Source organism: Copadichromis virginalis, linkage group LG12, assembly GCF_057382275.1.
Source record: "Copadichromis virginalis isolate Kocher_CV1m ecotype Utaka linkage group LG12, C_Virginalis_male_GT1.1, whole genome shotgun sequence".
In the NCBI taxonomy this organism is placed as follows: Eukaryota; Metazoa; Chordata; class Actinopteri; order Cichliformes; family Cichlidae; genus Copadichromis; species Copadichromis virginalis.
Window position 1 is genome coordinate 25,863,196 of NC_140629.1, and position 22,084 is coordinate 25,885,279.

Here is a 22,084-nt window from a genome sequence, read left to right on the forward strand (position 1 = left end):
TTTAGGTATATAAAGGATCTGGGTCTTTAAATATGTGAAGTTAAAAGTAGTCTTTAGCTAAACTGCTTTAAAAAATATGGTTGTGCTGCTTATGTTTTTGTTTTAGCCCAAATTAACAAGAATATACCTACTTATGTATCTTTAGATGCCAAATGCATTACTTGTAGTTGTAACTAGTTGTAAGCTGTATTTGTGTACTTGTAAGTTGTAACTAATACTTAACCAAACTTCAACAATAAGTCTCTCCAAAGTCTGCAAGCAGAGTTATGTTTGGAGGATAACCAGCAACAAGCATTTAATTTAAAGAATATGATGTCCTCTTAGCGCTCTAAGGTTAAGATTTAGTGTTTAGTAAGTATGAAAAAAGTCAGTATGTTGCTGTCTACGTTAACTGAGCTGAGTGGTGTATGAAGGTTTGTAGTGGTTTGTATCAAACTTTATTCATCAGCAAGCACAAACAGCTATGTATCGGTCAGTCTCCATGGGCATTGCTTTAATCAAGCTGAGCTTTCTCGCTTGTAAAACTATTTAGGAGTAATTTCATTTACATAGTTGGTGGTTAATTGGGTAACATAAAAGCTGTGTAGGTAGAGGAGATGAAACCTGTAGTCAGTGTAAGATGTTAGAATAAGAATACTGAATATTGAAGTAAAAACTGCTTTGATTATTTTTTGGCAAGTAGCATAAGGCATATTTGAGAGTTTAAGCAAAAACACGTGTTTTAATCTATCCTACAGTAGTGTAATCTAAAAAAGCATGTTATCTTAGCCTTTGTGGGCAGTTACTGTTGAGAACTGTGTATTCTTCTTCCTGAAAAGCATCCACTTTACTCAAAACATAGAAGTTTGCAGCCTTAATGATTTCTCCTACACCTTTAATGAGCCAGCCCACATTCTCTCATCCATAGACTAACAAGAGATAACCATGCAGAAAAAATAATACCAAAGTTATCTACTTATTGCAGAGAAATTGATTTAAAAAAAACTTCTAGCAATTAGATGATACACATAAAAGAATTTTGATTTTACAATACAGACAACACCATAATTTAAAAGGGCAATCTCAATTCCAAATAGTAATTAAAATGATAAAACATTCCAACAACCTTTTTTTTTTTTGAGGCAATAGGATTACATTTTTTTTTTTATTGAATTCCTTTTTATCTATTACTGAAGTCCAAGATGAAAAAGATAGCACATAATTATTGTATTTATAGGCCCTGCTGGAGATTAAAATGCACACAGTCTGGCTGAGAGAAATATGAAAGGGAGCACAACAGCAATTAGGCCAATAGAAGCACAAAGAGCAAAGTTGTGAAAGTTAGACAATAGTATTATTCAAAGAGCCAAATGCTCCTGCTGAAAGAAAGAAAAATAACCGTTTTTAAACACATTTTTCATCTGCCTGCTCTCCGTCATGTCTAGCCAACTCTGCAACCTGAAGCAGACTGTTAGATTACATCTTAATTTCCCAGATAAAAAGAGGCTGAAACTGAAAAAGCAGAGAATGGATCACTCAGTCCCCTGTGTTTTGAATGAAAGTGGAAAGGGCAAGTTTAATCTCCGGATTGTAGATTAATTAGGAGGACAAAGTAAGAGGTGGAGGGAATTTAAGAGAGAAAAAAAAAGCATTTTATTAATGATTTCGTGGTGGGATATCTGGTTACAATTGACCCTCATCTCTTATCGTCGCCTCACGTTCAACCCGTTCTATTTTTCATTCTCTCCTCCCTCCCTCTTCTCTGGTATTTCTTAGCCTTTTATTTATTTCTCCGTTGTCTTCTTATGTCTACACCACTCTCACTGTGAATAGAAGGCTTCTCTTTCTGTCTTTTCTTTCACCTGCATGTCCTGCTCTTTTCCTTCATCTCCTCTTTTTTTTCTCCTCCTGGTTCTCGCTCAATGGTGTTTGTCTTCATTTTTTCACTCCTTTCTGTTTGATGTCTCCTTCTGTGTTTGCATCATCTATCCCCTTTTCTATCCCTTCCATTCATTCTCTTCACTTCACCTTTACTCTTGGGCTTCTCTTCATTATCAAGGTGTTTTCACATCCACACTCCTTTCTCTCTCTCTCTGTGCCTCTCGCTCTTTTCTCCCCTGTTCTCCTCCATACTTCTTTTTCCACTGTCCTCTCATTTTCATGCGACTCACTGGGCAGCCACACTCAGCATCTTTATCTCTGTCTGTGGGAGAGGAGGCAGCCCAGTGCCAGCAACTAATGGACTTTTGGAGAACACAGACAGCCATGCATCACAGTCCGGAGAACTACATAGGGAGAAAGAGAAGGAGGATTTGGAGTGAAGCCAACGGGAGAGTGATTTGGGACAGAGAAGGAAACAGACGAATGAGGGAAAGAGTGATAGCGAAGAAAAAAATTAAAATTAGAGGATCCTCTCAAGCAATACATGGAAAGGAAATAGGGGAGAAAAATATTTTGCTTGTGGGAGCTATAATCAATAAAAATTCTTTACAGATTTAACACTGCACATCTTTCCTTAATTTACCAATGCAACTTTGTCAGCCAGCTTCATCATAGTCATGCAAACAGAAAAAATGCCTATAAACGTTTTTTTTTAAAAAGTGATGTGGTTTAAAAGCTTGCAAAAAAATAATAATGGAGCCCTTTTTCCAAATGGTGGCAAGAAGAGTTAGAAAGTGACTAAAGAGTTGTTCAGTTTGAAGATTATTCAACTATAGGATTACTTGGACAACAAAGTTTTTAGAAATAGCCTCTTTTCACACTTTTTGTAGTAAAAATATAAATTCAAGATGTGTGTGGATAATTTCTTTCTTTTTGCCTGTTATCATCTGAGATATTAGAATTTTAATTTGACAGAATTGTGGAAAAGCTGATCATCACGATCAATAGATTAGCTATTTAATTTCCATATACCCTTGACCAGCTATTGTAGCATGCCACGAAGGAGGAAAAATGAGTTGCTGTAAATATGTATAAATTTCGGGGTTAATGTTGAACATTGCCACAAGCCCAAGGCTTTTTAGATGCAAGAGGGAGATTGGTTCTCAGCGCTACACTTCTGTCCTGTGAAGCCTCCCTCTGTGGCATTAAACCACTTCCAAAGAACCTTGAAGGCAGGTTGTGAAAGTATGCAAAGGATTTATGGTGCCATACAGTATCAGATTGGTAAAAAAAAAAAAAACAGAAATCTACTAAGAAAAGAGTGTGTTGCATTCTAACATAATTGTGTAATGCAATCTTAAATAAATAAAGAAAATCTGTCTGTGGATGTTAAATGTAATAGCTTTTTTGCCGAATGAGGGAGTTTAGCTAAAGTCCTGCTCACTTTATTACATCTGCAAAGCTTTGCTGTAAGTCAGCCAGACTTAAGCTCCCAGTAACAAAAACTCTGGCCACCCAAAGAGAACAGAATCCACAAGTAGAAAATGGGTTTTTTGTATTTGAAATGTGCCTCCAGATACACAAAAGCAGAATGAACACTGTGAGTTGTAGCTTACATCTTAGCAGGTAGAATAATCTCTGATGTCTAGGTCGCACCTATAGGTGAGAAGAATCCAAAGGATGCATGAGTCTGGAGGTGCACACAAACAAATTTCTTAGCCAGTAATGCATTGCAGAGTTATGACCTCTAGTTGGAATGGAGAACAGAGTTCCAATGACACACACCTACACATCCAGCGACTTGCAGAGTAGTTACAGCAGAGTTCATTTCCACACTGCACTTTCTTCCTTCATGGGCGGTTTGTGGTCAGGTGGACATTGAAATGTATCTGTAATAACCAAGTGCAGACTTTCAATGGCAAACTCATTCCCAGTCTACAGCGGACTGCAATCAAACTGCGGGCAGAAACAGCTAATTTGCACTGAAGATCTTATCATTCACCTCAAGTCTGAGTCGAACTCCTGGCAGGTTTTTGTGAACCTTAGCCATAACTTAATGGGTAGCCTAGTGTCTGATCTTTTCTTTCCATCTGACAGGTGCTTGTGTTGACTGAATGAGTAAAGGTACATTAATGATTTTCACTCTGTCTCACATGTTTACACAAGGAAGAGTAATGGCCTTTCAGTGATCAATGCTAGCATCACTTTGGGTCAGATAGGCCATAAATGCTGCATAAATAGCAGTCAAGTGGTATTATAATGGCAGATGTTTTCAAATGAAGTTGTGGCTAAAGGGACTGTGTGATCTACAAGATTTGTTTTAGCAAACACCAGCTGTTCATTAATTTTGCGCGAGTGCGACTGCGGAACCACTCAAATTAACCGGAGTGTTGTGAAATACTGGCACAGCTTGTCAGTCACTCTGCTAACTGATGGTGATGTTCAGCTCCCTGACAGATCCTACGTGTCAGGCTTATTGACATTCATTTACTCATATGCTACAGTAGTATTTTCAGGTACTATACAGGTAAGAATTTTTTTGTGAAATTCAAATTATTCTGAAATGAATAGAAACTATTGAGGAAAAAAAAGTAACTTCTTTTAATTACCCTCGGGAGTCGATGGAGCTACAGTGACTGATGGTGTGAGAGCACTCATGCACCTAAATCTGTTGCTGGAAGAGCATCTGAGTGTATCAGTCATCATTTTCTCTCCTCGCCTTCATAACTATTTCTTTCCCACGGTTCCAATTAAAACTCCTCCAAATCAGGCTGTATTGCTTCCACATTAACATTTGCAAGACTTTTTTTCTTCTCCCCCATACAAGTAGTAAGATAACTTGAAGTTTTAATAGAAATTCCATCTGAAATAGACATGGAATCTGTCTGCAATATGGGCCAGTGTTTTCCCTTGCAATTACTCCTTGGTGTTATGGAGGGCTTTTGACACTGTACTACAACCATTTGGCACCAGAACTTACCACTGAGACCAATATTAATGAAGTAAATAGAGGAGGCCTGGCACGTTGAACTCTGCAGCCTGCATTTAATCAGTATTTTATACTCTTGGGCAACTAACATGTTAAACTGACAGGGGACATTCAGGATCATTGTTGAAACTGAGCCTGCATACTTACAACCAAAGTAGCGCTACAGTGGTATGGTGTGCTTTCAACCTTCTTTGGGCTGTGATCTCTACAGTTCTTCCTTCCAAATTTATGCCAGAGGTGGATGGCTCTATTCACATGTCCTGATTCTTCACTTGTTTTCTTTTTGATGCGTGTCTGTGATTGCAAAATGTGTAACGTGACCACAGTGCAGAAATGTGCCACCTGCCAGATGAGGGCACACGCAGTGTCTGGTCTCACTGGTGTTGACAGGGTGAGGAGCTCAGTAATCTGTGATGACCTTGAAGTCAGCCACTGATCCTTCGCACTGAGAGGCACAAGGTGGGAGACACAGTTCATACATTTAGTGTTATCTGCTGAGCATGACCGAGTATATGGCGATCAAGGGGTTGACTGGCAAGACCTGCTCATTTATAGGTTGATGGGCAGATGGACAGACAGACGTTCTGTAATGAATGCTCTGTCTGACAAGACTGATAGCATCATGTCCCTTTTTGTTGGTACGGCAATATTGCTCATGGAAGCCAATGGATTGTGACACTCAGTAATGAGAAGGTGGAATACTCGTAAGCTGTTTTGAAGTAGTGTGTTTTACTACCCTGACCTGCAGCATAAGGAAAACTGGAAAATCAGTGAGAAAATAAAAGGCCTGGATCCAGAGTCGCATTTATATAGTCACAAATGAACTGACTCAGAGGTGAGGGGCACTATAAGAAACTCTCTGCACCATTTTCATTTCTGTTAGTCAACCTGAAAGCTGTCAAATGGGCTCGCAGGATGCAAGCAAATAAGGTTCTCTGTGCATGTCTGTGTAGAGACAGCGAGTACTTTCATGGTCTTGTGTTTTATGTTTTGAGTGTCACTTTTTATAGTAATTATTTCAGCATTGTCCAGGTATTAATGGCAACCCTATTGATATGCTTATGACTGTTAGCGGAATCCATAAAGCAAAATCTGCATACTGAATAGGTTCCTATTCTATGCTGCTGTCTCATCTGCAAGTCACAGCATGCTTTGTATATTTTTTTTTCACATTTAACTTGCTCTCACGTCTGTCTCAGTCTGTCACCGTCTGTGTTTGTCATGGACAGATTTTGCCTCTCTTGCCTTTTGTCTGTGTCAGTGTGTGTGTGCATCTTATAGCTTCTTCTCTGTTCTGCCACCCCGCAGTGCAAATGTTGATGTTGATGATTTTTTGATCAAAAAAAAACAAAGACTGCTTGAAGGAGACTCGGAGTGCTCATTCTCTGCCAAACCCAATACTCAGTTTCAAATTAAAGAAAGTGATCTGGATATGCATAAAGTTTAACGGGTCCTTCTTTTTCTCTCGCGTCTCCTTTCTAGCAAGTTTTTGCAACTTCAACTTTTTTTTTTTCAAGCATGGCTATAGAAAAAGAAAGAAAACATAGCTCTTCCTTTGACTCTCCTTTATTTTTGAAACTTTATCTGAGATTCATCAGTCTGTGTCTGTGTTTGTTTCGCTGACTTTTTTGAGGACAGTGTCGAGGTTGTTGACCACCTTTGTTTTCTTTTTTAGGCAGAGAACATTTCACAGACATCTCCGAGAGTTTCTATTTGTTTGACTCTCTGCCTTTACTTTCAGAAACTTCTGCAGGTACCTGAGACATAATCCTGGCTAGTTTATTCAAACAGTACACCAGTTCTTCACACATTCACTGATTCAGTTCATTTCATCTTCATTGTCAGGGCAAAGTTAGCCGGGCCAAGCTACAATCAGCATGACCAGCAATCGCCCTGGTCACTGCGTTCTACTTTTAAATTTGATGCCAAGCATCAGAAATTTAAAAGGAACGGCAAAAAAGGGTTTAATGACACGTGACCCAGCTGTGCATAAAGCTCAGCTGTTTCTGGATGTAGATGAATATATCTATATTTTCATTACATGTAATGTAGTTGCACTCTCTCAGACATCATTTCTTGTTTCTATTCTTAATAGAAATGTAAAGCATAGTCTAGAGCAAGGGGCCCTAATATAACTATAATTTCTCTCCTTTGATTCTACTCCTGTGATAAGTCAGGGTTTTTTTCATTGTCAGCATTAATAATGTCTTGGTATGTTTTCATTTGGTGCACTGCAAAAATCTTTACAATTAAAGAGTACTTTAAGGTATTTGTGTAGACTATAGCAAGTATAATTCTTTAAATTAGTTACTGCTGCGTGTCGTCTTTGTTGTGGGCTGTTTAAGTTCCAATGTTGTGTGCTGCGTTGCCCAGCAACGCTGCATGCATCTAACAGTAACCCAGGAAGTAAATGAACCTCTCTTGATATTTGTCACAAATTCACATCGTCTGGGTCTCCTAGAAAGCCGGAAAAAAATTGCAAAAGACAACACACACAAAAAAAAAGATTCATACTTTGTAAAGCCATGCAAATATAACATAAGACTTCATTATGAAAAATACTGTTGAGCAAAGGGAAGATGAAAAGGAAACAGAGAGAAATAATTTTTTCTGCCAGATCCTATTAAGGCTGGCATCTTAGTTTTGGCTCACTGATCCGTCTCGGATGATCCGTCTTTCCAACATCTGTCTCCAATTACTTCTCTCTTCTAGTATCACATCTCTCATCGGCTTAACGGGGTCTGAGCAAAGATTTTCATAGAGCGTGGCAATAGGCGATTAATTTCTCTCTTTTCTTTGACTCCCTCTTCCTGGAGAAACAAAGACGACTAATGACAGCTGATGGTAATGAAACAACAGAGAAACAAAGGGAGGAGAGGGAGTGAAGAAGTTGTCATATTGCGTCTCTAAGGATGTAGGCGGCTGTTGCCACTAGAGCGAGCAGTCGGACGAAACAACTCAGGAGGAATTGGCGCAACCTGCATGCCAGGCTTTAGCATCTCAAACCTGGCCATCAGTATGTTGTTGGAAAAGGTGGATAATTATTCATTCACTAGGTAAGAATATAGATATTTTATATATTTTCATCTTCAGTCCAGTCCTTGTAACTGACCATTTTCAAAGGGATATTTTTTGCTTCTCTGTTAAGTCCCTTAACACCGACCTATAAAAAAGCTACCTCTGGGAGCTAGTGTTGTGTCTACACATAACAGGCAACTTAGCAAAGAGCCAATTTTAAATAATGTCTTTAGGCACTTTGTTACTGGCAACCTGTTGAAAAAGAACTAATTTTCTCCTAATTTGTTTGTTGAATCTATGAAAAATCCCAAAGATAACATAGTTTGACAGGCATAAAATTGTATTTTTGCACCCAGAGAGCTATTAGGAGAACATTTGGTATATCTCGGCATTGTGTGCTGTATGTGTTTTAAAAAACTTAAAGAAACTGGACAAGTGGAAGATCAAAAGAGAAGTGACAGGTCTCAGCAGATGAAAGGTACCTGAAAGTCTGGTTCTTAAAAACATCAGGGGAAAAAATCCAGCGAAGACCTGACACAGGACCTGTCAGATGCACGTGGCCCCTCAGCTGATCCATCTGCTGTTCACCGAAGACTCATAGAAATGGTTAGTCTAATGGAGTGAGTAAAACGCAAAATATTGTTCAAATCATCTTTAGTTTATAGAGGAGGTCAAGGGAGAGGTACAACAGTGAGTGTCTACAGCCATCCGTAAAACACGGTAGAGGCTCTGTCTTGGATTTGGGGCTGCTTTTCAGCCAGTGCTGTTGTGAAAATTGATGGAACTATAAATGCAGCTTTTGATCCGACATGCAGTACCATCTGGAAAGCATCTTATTGGCAACGGCTTGATTATTTAGCCTGACAATCATCCCAAACACACAAACTACTTACCTAAATACAGTGGAACTCAAGCCTCATCCATATTGAAGCAGTGTGGGATCATCTTGACAGAGATCATAACAAAAGTGCGACCAACATCCAAAGAAGACCTTTGTTCTTAAAGAAGCCTGGCAAACTATTCCTGAAGACTACTTAAAGAATTTATAGGAAAGCTTCCCTAAGAGACCCTAAACTGGTCGCACCAAATATTGACTTTCAAGCTTGTTTGAACTGTGCAACTTATGTTTTTGCCTTATAAACTGTATTTCTGGATATGTTTACACATGCTTCAATAAATGATTGCACCTTTTTCCCATTTCTTAGCATACTATACAAAAGCTGTGATCTTAAAGCTTTAAAAAAATGCAGCCAAAAAGAAACTGTAGAATTATCCCAACACATCACCTCGTACGTTTCAAGGGAACCTGTCCTGAAATAACCTTCCTCGTGTGTATTTATGCAGTAAGATGCATAGACGGGGAGTCGTTGTCTCTCTTTTTGGTGCCCTGATTGATTCGCCTGCACCTAATCTTATCTTTATTCGGATCTTCATATATCTACAAGAAGCCAGCTAGTGCAAACTGGGGCGAAAATTTGGCTGGGGAGCAGCCTCTCATTGTAATGCTCTCTGAGCCTAAACAAAGGCAGTAAAGAGCATGTGGGATGCAAGTAAAACAAGACAGAGAGAGACAGAACTAGCTGTGAGGATGTGGTTTGAGTGTTATGCCGCAGTCAGACCAAAATCCGCTTGGTGAATTTTACTCACGTGGTGTGGACAAAAGCAGGACGGTAAGGTTGCAAGCATAACCTGTACTGCTCACAAGCTGATAGCAGCAGTCATCAGAGCTGTGATACAAAATGTATTTTATCAGACAATGTTATTACCCTCTGTCATTGTCCTTACACTGCAGACACACCAAATTCTCTCCTATCTACTGCATGTATTATTTCACCATTCACTACACAGAATCCTCCAGTTGTATTTTGTGAATTAAAAATCAGTTCTACCTGTTCTCTCTCAAACTGGCAGAAAGGTGGAAAGCTTTGTAACTTCAGCCCTTAAAGATCAATCTGGTTGGACTGAGTAAAAGCATAAAGTCGGTTACCAGACGTGAATGTTTCTAAATGCTACAGACGTGAAACATACGCCTATGGACTGATTGTGTGACGTTTGTGAGAGCGACAGAGACTACCCATACAGTTTAGAAATTGGCAGAAGCGTTAGATCTCTGGCCTGAGATGTACTGCAAGTAAATTTAAGTTTGTCTCTGGGCTGTTGGCTTTTTTCTGTCAGAGTCTGTCTTCCATCAGTCGCTCTCACATTTCTCAAAATCAAACAAATCAGCGTCAAAAGAGAGTGATGCAAGAAGACATATGCAGAAGTACGCCGTGAGTGTAGGCTGTTGGGAGACAGTTCTGAGCTGGTAGCAGTTATGAGTAAAGATGAGAGACTTCACTGTAAAATACAAAGCTTAATGATGTAATTTCTGAGCTAGGTAATCTTTTTAAAGTTCACTCATTTCTATGAAGCGAAATCAAATTATGATGGGGTCACCGAACAGGCAGGCTGCTCTGCCTTTTTCCCAACAGAAAAACGACACCATAATCTGTCTGTTTAAATGTGTAAATGATAAATGCTCATTCACTCTTCTTGTCTATAAAAAGCAAACGCCATCAGTAATTTAAAGTAGATTGACCTTCCCCTCTAGGTCATGCACTTCTAGATCACTTCCAGCACTGCTGCTCTTTTTAGATCACACAGTAGAAATGTTGTTTTGATCACTTACACATGGACATTTCATCATGGACATCAATCTTTTCAGTAAAGGAACATCAGTTGCCAATTTAAACTAATCCAGGTTCAGATGATGAGAACTAAGGCCAGATGGACTCACAGACAAAACGGGAGTCGTGTCCAAGCTCAAAATCAAAATAGGAGACAAGGCGGTCGCTGTGCCATAGCAAAGGTGGTCCACCAGGTACTGCTGGTCAGTGGTACAGAAGCTAAACCTAACCAGGTAGCTGTCATTAGAGGTACATTTAAAAATTCAAGTTGGGGTTTTTCTTTGTTGTTTTATTGTTGTTTATTTGCTTGTTTGTCTTTTTAATGTATGACTAAAGATCAGTTTCTGTTGAAAGCTGATTAATTCACTGGGAGAATAAACAAAAGAAAAATGTGAGGATAAGCTGTAACAAATCCACGTGGATAGCACAAAACTCAATACTGAAATAATATATGAATAAAAATTAGGAAGAATGTCCTTTATTACAGCCATGACCTTTCCTCTTAAGTTTCTACTGTTTTGCTGCAACTTTGTCAGTGTACTCTCACTTTAAAGAACAAAGCACACAGCCTCCCATGTGTAAAACATTTCACATACATTGCTTTAAGGCTAAATGGTGATCATTTAAGAAACTAATTTCACACTGGGGGATGATTTGTTATGTGCCACTGTAAAAAAGTGTTTATAATCTAAGATGTAATTTATGGATGAGGGAAAAGATTTTTGATATACTTTAGTTTAAACTTTGAGCGAGATGAAGAATCTGGTATTCCTTTGCATGCTGGGTGCCCTTCAAGGGATCTTTCTCAGAGAGGGGGGGGGAGAGAGAGAGGAGAAAAATCAGAGAGAGAAAAAGCAAGTGGACCCTGGAGTAGTTTGGGCATTTTGAAGTTGCAGCATGCCTAGACTCTTAAGCCAAACTGTTTGAACCATGGATGAGATAGAAAGACCTCTTGAAAACTGCAGAGACACACGCACATGGGGCTAGTACTGTAATATAATTGCAATGTAGCGTCTAGAGAGAGTTTTATAAGTCAGAATGTATGTGCAGTCACCCCAAGGAGTATGAGTAGGTGGCCACTTTTCATTTGAATGGCCCTCAAAGTTCAAAGTTCAGCCTTTTGTTTATTTCAATGCTTTTTTCTTCTTCTTCATTTTCTTTATGTAGAAAGAAGGAGGTTTCATGTGCTGTTTGGATATTGTTTAAGGAAATATTTTTATTGCACTTTCTATAGTTATCTTTAAAATAAAAATACACTGTTATGTGTGGAAGCTCTGCTATAATGGAAATTAGTGCTGTCGGGTTATTTAAGGTTAGGCAAGTTAGGGAAAGTTAGTGGACTTTGTAGTCAGTCTTTTTTTCAGATAAGACCCATTTATATGCTCAAATGTTGTGAAGCTTTACTTTTCCAGGGCTTTGAAGTTACCAGCCAGTGAATTCAGGCTAACAAATCTGGCATCCTTTCATTCTAAAATAGCATTTCGGATCTGTTTGGGTCGCTAAGTTAACCTGTCCTACATTTTCTCATATCACAGTTGTTTCTTCTTTCTTTCTTTTTTTTCCAGTATAATGTAAAACTACTCACTTTTTCTTCTTTCTGTTGCAACATAGCTGCAGTGGCACCCCAATACACCGACTGTGTTAGACTGTGGTTACGCAAAATGATGTTATACAACATGTTAACACGCTCATCACAACCCAGTTGGTGATTTTGCTCCCATAATAACAAATAATGAAGCAAAGACATGAATAATTAGTTTCGATTTAACTATTTCCATCTTTCGTGTTTTCTTGCTCCTGTGGTTGGGTGAAAACACAAATCAGAGCTGCTGAGAAACAACTCTGGCTCATGGTTCAGTGGTGTTATGGCTTCATTAAATGAGCTCTACCATCACTAAACCCCTTTAAAACTGATAAACAAGATATATAGACAATAAACAATGAAAGAGCAACAGAATTGGTTTCATTTTCTCTCCTTGAGGCAATTGTTGTTGTGATTTGGCGCTATATAAATAAAGTTGAATTGAATCCTTTTCAGGAAGGAGGGATGGAAATGAAAAAGTGGCGTGAGTCATAGAAAAAATAGGAAGCAGAAAGAAGAGAGACGCTGCAATGACTTTAATTTAGTGATTATGGATCTTACCGAGTTGTCTTTGTCACATTCATGAGACAAGAAAACAAGGCCCAATGCAGTGATTAGGATGCATTGGTGGTTGATAGTGTGTGTCCGTGTGATTGTGTGGTCTGTGTTTGGGTGCGACTGTGCTTGGGTGTGTTTGTTTTGGTATATCTGCGTGTGACTGTGATTGTTTCCAGAGTGTCAATGTTTCTGGGAAAAGTAGCTTATGATTTAATTACCTTGGCCCAAGCAGAGGCACAACCCTGGACCTGTGGAAGAGAGGAAGGAGCACGTCTGTACAGTGTGTGTGGGTTGGATATTAGATGCAGCAGTTAGTGTTGCATGAGATAAAAATCACTTGCATATCAAGTACATTCGGCAAGAGCATGATAACTTAGACACGCATTGAAAACATTTTCAAGGATTTTAAAACTTGAGCCTGAACGCAATTAATCAAAGTTCACTCGACAAATACAAACGCGGTTATTACCACCAGAAGAACCTGAAGACAGCACACCTGCAAATGAAAGCACCAAAAAATATCTCCCAGTGTAGTCTAAGAATATTCCAACCCCCCCCCCAGTCACCCCATTTGTATGATAATGGGAGGGTTTATGAACCCCTAAAATGCGAAATGTTATTTAGCACCAAAAATACTCAGTGATCATGGCACACTGGTGGATTGTGTTCATTTAAGAGATCCTGGAGATCATCTGAAAAACAATTAAATGAGCTCTACATTTGATAAAACAGTCGTCAAATAGTCATAGTCATCAAAAACATAACCCAGTAGAAATTTTATTTCTCATCATATTGTAAGCATAATTTGTAGATGATGAGATTTGCTATAAACAGGTTTTTAGTGAATAGTAACCCATTACCTATTAACCCTTTAAAGCCGGTCAGAGCAGCACGCTCCGTTTTGCGTAACTATTTTTAAATCCCGGTAGAACTGCAACCATGTAAGCTAGCGCAAAAATTTTTTTTGCATATGAAACCGAAGGAGTTGTACTTACATCTACTTATGCCATCAGCTATAGTTTTGCAAAAACTGCATAAAAAGCACTTGCAGCAACAAAAACATAATATTCCAGAAACACGCTTTGCCGATCCGATCAGCTGTTTGTAACACTTCCTACGTCCATCAGCGCGAACTATCGCATATCCGCCATGACCTGCCTGAAACCGGAAGTGACGTCATTTTGCGGAAATGTAGTTTTTTACCTTCAGGGCGTTATGAGCCTATACTGGTGTTTTTAAAAGTCATGTTTGATTTTATGACTTTCTGTATCGTTTCTGGGATGCTTAGAACTCATATTGCACTGCTGGAAATAGTTTATTTTAATGCATATGCTGTTTTTTTGCAAATTTGCATCATACTTTTTACTTTCGTTTTTACTGCAGTAAATAAAAATTGGTGTATTTCAAAAATAAAACTATAAAGACACTCAAAATAAATTTCCTGTGATGGAAAACTATTTTGCGCAACTCCTTTGTATTTGCAGTTTTGAGGGATAAGCTTCTTAAATTTCTCTAACTAGAAATATATGTTAAAAAAACAAAAACGATTTTAAATTTTTTGTAGTTGATTGCACTTTTTTGCAATTTATGTAATTACTATGCACTTAATGCATACATATTATGAAATTTTGGGCTATAATGGTTGTATTGATGTGTAGCAACTTGAAATGCTCCCAAAAATGGCACTACGACATGTAAAAATATAATAAAAGCTCTGGCGGACTTGGTAGGTCTTAAAGGGTTAATATCTTGGTACTTCTCTGACTATAATTTGAAATAATGACATGAATATACATAATCTGTATATGCGTTCCTATTATTGTATACCTGTTTTTAAAATTGTGTTATATTACTAGTGCAACTGTGGATGGACATTACAGTGGGAAAAAGAGAAAAATATGTAAATACGCAATGGTAAAAAAAAAATGTTACATTGAAATCTATGGGTTTAATAGATGGAAAAGCATTACATTTTTCATTTCAAAACATAAACTCACCCTCATGTTCCTCACAGTTATTTGGTCCGCTGACAAGCATCCCCTATCTCCTTTACTGTGAATTGCAAGTGAAGGATGTGAGAGAAAATGTTACTTCTACCATTCAGTAAAAATTAACATTATTATGTATTTACTGTGGTAACCACGCCATTTTTATTAGGTTATGTTCAAACAGTTTTGATGCAACAGCTTTAATGCAACCGCCAAATTGTTAAGGAGAAGCTTCTTCAGCCGTGCACATGGAAAATCATTGCAATCGCTCAAGCCGCTGCCTTACATTTACCAGCAGTGACATTACTTTTTCTATTGCGATAAATGCTGAAGTTGAAGACATTTTAGTCTCTTCCCTTTTTCCGTACCACAGTTCTGTTTCATTCTTTGCACACCTGAGGGTCATGAACTACAAGCGTCAGACACAAGCAGTGGTACCGTTCATAAACTGGATAAGAAATACCATGAAAGAGAAAGTCAGAACACAGTGCTAATACATTTCAGATACACTATGTAAAAAGAGGTAAGCTGGCCTTCAGCACATCACTCTATGGTACCATTCTAAGTGAGATTTTGTCGTCAGTAATTAACCAGGTTACGAGCCTTTATTAAGCTTTGCACGTAGAGTGGCTGTTCTGGTGCATAAAATCAAGTGCTCCCTATTCACACATATTGTACATTGTTTATGAAACAGCTGCAGCTGGAGGCAAAAGCATTTCCCTTCACAGGCTACAGCATCCTCTTCATTACCGGGACAATGCCTTTTTTATGTGATTGCGCTGTAACGTAGTGGAATTGATGTAACCTTTAAAAAGACATATTGAACCGGTGTTTGTATTAACTGATCCTGTGAGATCAACAACCTCGTGACTAAAAGACACAATAGAAAACAGAAAAATCACGGCGCTCAGTCATAACCAAGTGACATTTTTATCATAAAAGCACTACTGAAGAGTTTTTCATTATTACTCAATGTGCAATTCATTAAAAAATGGAACAACAGGAAACATTTCTGTCACTAAAAATTGAAGCTGATGTTCTAAACCTCTGCTCCCCCATATTTTCTTTTCTAGCTAGTCATTTAGGCCACAGGCTAATATTTTATGTCAGTGCATTTTTTTAGAATTTGCATAGCTCTCTGCTGCCTTTAAACTCACTCATTTTTATACAATTACATTCATATTTTTTGTGTTCCTGTGTAAAGCCAACTCTATTTTTGTTTCCCCAATATTACTCAAAGCAAACACATGAATTCCACTCTGTCTTAATTTCATCCACACATAGAGGCTTTTACATCCATCCTATTTGTTTGCTTGCATTCTCTCCCTTGCAGGGCACCATTTACAATTCAATACACAAGCTAAAACATTAAATGTTAGGAAAATTACAAATGGTGTCATTGGGGTATATTACTGGCACTTTTTTTGACTGATTGTTGGGGTTTTTACACAAAGGGCAATGACAGTGTTAATCAGATTAGCAGAGCTTTGGTTGATTTGACATCAGAGGTCACTGCACATATATTGTGCTTAATAATTGATTTGAGCTCTTTTCACCCAAATGTAGGGGAAAAGTGCCCTTAATGCTCAATTTTAAGCTGTTGAAACAGATTTTTTTGCTAATTTACGTAGCACAAAGCCCATAATCTTTTCAATTCAAAAGCAATAATGAAAAGCCATTAAATTATTCTTAAAAGTAATAAAGTGTTCTCTTCTCTTTTTAAGGTTGTAAAGAGCTGAATTTGCTATTCTGATGCCCTGCGGTGAATTATTGAACACACACACGTACACACATGTACACACTGCAGAGAGCTACAGGCTGTGAAATTACCCAATCACAAGGTCTTGTCAGTTCTCAGACATTAGTCATCTCACATAGGCCAAGTGAGGTGATACACACACACACACACAAAGACAGAGGGTTTTGAAAAATTTATAAATCTCCATTAAAGTTAATGACACACCAAGTCCAAAATAATGTATTAGAGGAGAAGTGTGTGTCTGTGTGCCTGTTGTCACCCGAGGCTATTTATGTGAGTTGTCAAGAGGTGTTAAGATGTGAATGTCCCAATCTGGTTGTTTATTCTCCATTTTTCATTTTCTTGCGAAAATATCCCGTAGATTTACAGAATATTAACTAGAAGCTATGTTAACAACAGGCACCTTGGCTTGTACTGTGAAATAAACTGTGATTCTCACCTTGAGTCCATTTCCAATTCTTCTCACGGACAAGCTGCTATCTCACTCATACCCGCAGTTTGACCATGCACATACACAACAAGGACATGAAAATGAAAAACAGATCCAACACACACCTATGCAGGGTTCAATGAAGATGAGCCAAAACACTACATGAATCTACAGTCAAGGGGGAATGCCGAACAGTAAAATTGCTGTGCTGTGCTATGAAGTTTGCCGTCCTGCAACGCACAAATAGTGTAATCTTGGCTCGACACAACATTTTTGGACTAAAACTGCTGACTGTAGTTATGAAATTTCAGCACTGGGGTGAATTGGTCCCCTTAGAGCACGTTAGGCAGAAAAGGTCTAAGACGATTCAGCCCATAAATATCTTTAAATAGTTCAATTTTCAACCTGTGAGCCATTCTTGGATCTCTTAGAAAACCATCTCAATAACTCAAGTGCTGAATGCTCTGGGATGTGTTCTGCATGACCTCCGATGCACCTTTCTGAGCATTGTTAACCACCTTGTAAATGTCTTTCAGGTGAAGTATGGCCGGTTTGGTTTTGTGTGGGATGCAGCAGTGCTGGAGTACGTTGCTAATAATGATGAGGATTGCTCCTTCTACACCGTCAGCAACAACGCACCAGACCGTGGATACGGTATCGCCATGCAGCACGGCAGCCCCTACAGGGACATTTTCTCCCAGAGGTAAGAGCCTTATAACAGTAAACAGCAGCCAGCTGCATCGTTAACTGCATTTTATTTGTTAGTTTACAAAGAAAGTACATATTTTACTTGCTGGATCTGTTCTGTTTCATACCATTCATCTCAGTTAGATTGTCTTCTCTTTTAGGTATAGAAAAATCCACCTGTTTTGGAAATGAGTAGCATTCAAAATATATTTATATGTATCTTCCTAGTTATGGAGAAGTCCAGTAAGTTGTTTTTTTTTTTTTATTGCTACTCCAGATTAATTTCTGTAAAAAATGGCCGCTACCATAAAATTTGCCCTTGTACAGTGCCCGAAGAACCTTAAGACATCAATCTAGACAACAACAAGGTGGCAGATAAAAATTGCCAACTTCTGTCTTCCAGAATTAAGAATGTTGCTTCTCACTGCTGAGTACAGTAACTGAATTTGTTCATTTTTTTCATTATACATCTAGTTTCTTACAGTGACCAGGAATCTTGGTAGTGTCTTGAAATGCAACACAAAGTCATACATCTACACGCTGAGAGGCCTCATTTGTTTTTTGCATTAATCTTTATTGCTGTGCAGTGATGTCACATGAGGTGAAGTGTCTGTGAAAGCCATGAGCGTATTGGTTGCATCTTAATCCTGTGGGTTTATGAGTTATGAGTTTTTTGGTCTATTTGTGGATTTGGATTTGTGTGTGCTGTAAGTGAGTGGAACATCTTGTGTGTGTGGGCCTAACTTTGCAAGCTTCACAGAGTTTGAATGGGTAGGCCTGTCTGTCTGCTCCATATCTGGTGAAGCGTTACACTTCTGAGTATTGCCTATCATCACTTCTATTAAAATAAACAAGGAATTAATTGACAGGCTATGGAGGCAGTGTCACACTCTTGGGAAGTCAGTTTTAAACCGTTAACTCACACTGGTCCCCATGCTTCAAACGAAAAACCAGAGAGAAATCGTCAGGAGAAAAAAAATTACAGAGGCATAATTATTTTGTTTTTCTTTGCAGTGAGTTTTAAATTTTACGTTGTGCTATTCTCTAATATACTGACAAAGCACAAAGTCTGGGTTTAACAGGAATCATATGAGCAGTCAGTGTCTTGGCACCATGGAAAGAAAGGTTTCATTATGTTTAGTCATTGCTGAAGGCCAGGTCATAACAAATCTGGAGGCTTGACACATCTTTTGGTTGGATTTGTGTTGACTGGGAAATCCAACGGTATTTGAGAGGGATACATTGTGTACATTCCCTTGTTCATTTGTTCAATTGCTTATTAACACAATTATCTAATCAGCCAACCAGATGGCAGCAACTTGTTGCGTTTAGGCATGCAGTCATGGTTAAGATGGCCTGCTGAAGTTCAAACTAAGCATCAGAATGAAGAAGAAAGGTGATTTAAGTGTTCGTTGTTGGATCCAGAGGGGCTGAATATTTCATAAACTGTTGATCTGCTGCATTTTTTTCACACAACCATCTCTAGAGAATGGCCTAGAAAAGAGAAAATTTACAGTGAGCAGGAGTTCTCTGGGCAAAAATGCCCTATTGTTGCCAAAGGTCAGAGGAGAGGCTTGCTAAAGTAACTCAAATAATTGCTTCTTACAACCAAGCTATGCAGAAGAGCGTCTTTGAATTGACCTGACAACCCGTCAGATCTTGAAGGAGCAGGTTCCATAAATTTTGATAACAGAATATTGGAAAAACATAGCCTGGTCTAATGGGTCTTGATTGCTGTTGCAACTTTTGTTGGGTTGGTAGGGTCTGAATTTGGAATAAACCACATGAATGCATGTGGGGGATATTGGCTTGGCATGTCACAAAACTCAGATGATCTCAAATTCGTGCTTGAACATGGCAGTGAGTTCACTGTATTCAAATGGCCTCCACAGTCACTGGATCTCAATCCAATAGAGCACCTTTGGGATGTGTTGGAACAGGAGATTCACATTCTGGATGTGTAGCTGAAAATTCTGCTGCACCTGTGTGATGCTCTCATGTCAGTATGACCCAAAATCTCTGGGGAATGTCCAGCGCCTTGTTGAATATATGCCATGAAGAATTAAGTCAGCTCTGAAGGCAAAAGGAGGTTCAACTCAGGAATAGCAAGATATACCTTAAAAGGTGCCCAGTGAGTGTATTTTCCCCACTTCAATAAATAATAATAAACTGTAGATTACATCTTTTGTTCATAGTTAAGTCTAGCCTAGTCTTGCTTATGTAAATGTGTAGCAGAAGGGGATTTTTTTTGGTCAGTAGCACAAACTGATGAGGTTGTTTATCAAGCAGTCAATCACATTCTCTGTAGGCAGCAGCAGTGCAGAGTGGAGTGATGGAATCTATCCAAAATACTGAGGAGAAATGTTGTGGAACTAGTATACAAGCTTGAGTGTTTATTAAGCGTACCAAATGGCACATGCTGCGTTGTCTACAGAAATGAGATGGGCATGATTTTATTCATATCAGTGCATCGCTATACTGGTATGAATCTCGTCTACTAAAAGGGATTTCAAAGGCAGTAACACAGTGTATGGGTAGACAACGCTCAAGCTGGCCAAAAACAACTAGAGCCAGTGGGAGGAATTATATAACCAGCCAACATCTGTTAAGCCTGCAAAACCTTCTCTGATTCAAGTACAAGCACATGTGTCTGAGACCACTGTGTCATTTTTCCCTCTCTTTTTGCATCTTTTTTGAGATTTCATTTCTTGACATGACATGACAGAACAAATATAATAGCTATAGCTGCAGGCTTTTCTGCCTTTGTGTTAGAAAAACACATTTTGTATTAGGATCTCTGTGAAGCTTTTTGATTCTATCCCTATGTAAGTTGCTTTTCGTGGCTTTGGGTAATTCTGCCTAAAGCTGGTTCTCATGTCTTCCTGGTAGGCTGTTCTTGCTTTCAAATCGGTCGTAATGAAATACTTAGAAACATGTCTCAGAAGGATCAGTTTTAAAGCACTCCACCTATGTACACTCTAGATTCATTTGCATATATTATCCCCATAACCTGATACTCGTTTGAAAGCATAACATGCGTTAAATAGGCATCAGTGTGTAGTAACTTTTACTAGTGAGAGTTTCATGTTAATGCATTGTCCTATGTTAGAAAGTCCTAAAAAATACTACTAATACAAACACCATTAAGATAAGCAAGATGATTAAAATATAGCAATGATGAATAAAGATGTCATTGATTGGCTGGTCTAACTGGGGAGAGCTTTAACCACTTCTGAGGAGTATTTACTTTACTTTGTATTTACTGTGTGTATCAGTGTGCGTCTTCTGCATACTTGAGGAGTGTTTGCTATCTGCATGCCCCTGGAGATAATATGAGAGATGAAAAAGAATTTATTTGCTTCGACACTTTGAGGAGAAAGAGAAAAAGGCAGACTGCTACAGCTTCATCAGTTTAAACCATTTAGTTTGTAATGAGAAAACCATCGGCAGAGTTCAAGTGCAGCACCAGCGCATGCCTGCTTCTGTTTGTGTGACTGTGCGGATCTAAAAGTTTTTGGCGGCACAGTAGAACAAATAGAGTGCAAATGTGTACATGCTTGAGTATGTGTGATGCTCTGTGATTGCTGGAGACAGCCTGCAGATTTACCAGTCAAAAAAAAAAAACAGTGCCGTAAAGGAGTAGTCCTCTAATTTAAACCGACAGCTTCTGACAAGTTGCTTTGAAGTGCTGAAGGGCCAAGAACTTCAAAAAAAAACCTTCTCCCTGGCAAATATTATTTTTGTCTCTGTTTGTCTGAAGGCAGTGATGTGAAGATTTAATCCATAGCTGATGGACATCTTGAGGGTGTTGGTGCCCAGATAGATAGACAGATAGATAGATACCTGGGAAATGTTAGGAGGAACACTTCAGAGAAAATCAACTACACGACCAATATTATATCAAATTTTGTCTTTCATTATTATCTTTCTCAATTTAAGCACATTTGAGGTGAGCAAGGAGAGCCACATCTACCGTATGAGTTTGGCTTTGGTCACAAAGATACATTTATATAGTTGTTTTATTACCTGTCTGCAGGCAACTGTTCATCAGTGGCCTGAGGGCTAATCATTAACTGCTTCAAAAATAGAGCCATGGTGGGCTGTATATCTGTAGGGACCTTGGCAGTGCATGTTGTATGGTACATTTGAGGGGTGAAATGGCGTATACACCTGCAACAAATCACTGCTACAAACAGATAAATCACACCTCAGAGGCTGTGGCTTGGATTGCTGTGGTGAGCACCCGAGCCTGGCTTCACTCTGGAGAAATTACATTATCTTCCTAGACTGTGTCATGTAATTTCTTGGCATGGTATTGTGTTATCAAATGTAGATTTGTTTGGAGTAGCTTGCCATGATGCCACTTTATTCAGAAGTGATTATTATTACTCTTATTTAATTATTTATTTCATTTTGGTATCTTAACACCATGGCTAAAGTCTTTATTCAGCCTTTAATCCAGCAATGTGTGCATATATTCTTTGTTGCTGTTAATTCCATTTCCAGATGAAAAATCAAAGTCAGCAATAGTAAGTGTTGTGTTGAGA

At 38.6% G+C, this 22,084-nt stretch overlaps 1 protein-coding gene across 3 annotated transcripts in view; it reads left to right on the plus strand.

Moving 5' to 3' along the window:
* grid2 (glutamate receptor, ionotropic, delta 2) overlaps window positions 1-22,084 on the plus strand; it is a 560,888-nt gene that overhangs the window by 504,666 nt on the left and 34,138 nt on the right. For all 3 annotated transcript variants that reach the window (XR_014923374.1, XM_085475651.1, XM_085475648.1), the window contains exon 14: window positions 17,387-17,553. Coding sequence is in view for 2 of the 3 variants with exons in the window: in XM_085475651.1 (XP_085331777.1) it covers window positions 17,387-17,553 (167 nt within the window). In the remaining variant the exon portion in view is untranslated. The remainder of the gene's footprint in view (window positions 1-17,386; window positions 17,554-22,084) is intronic.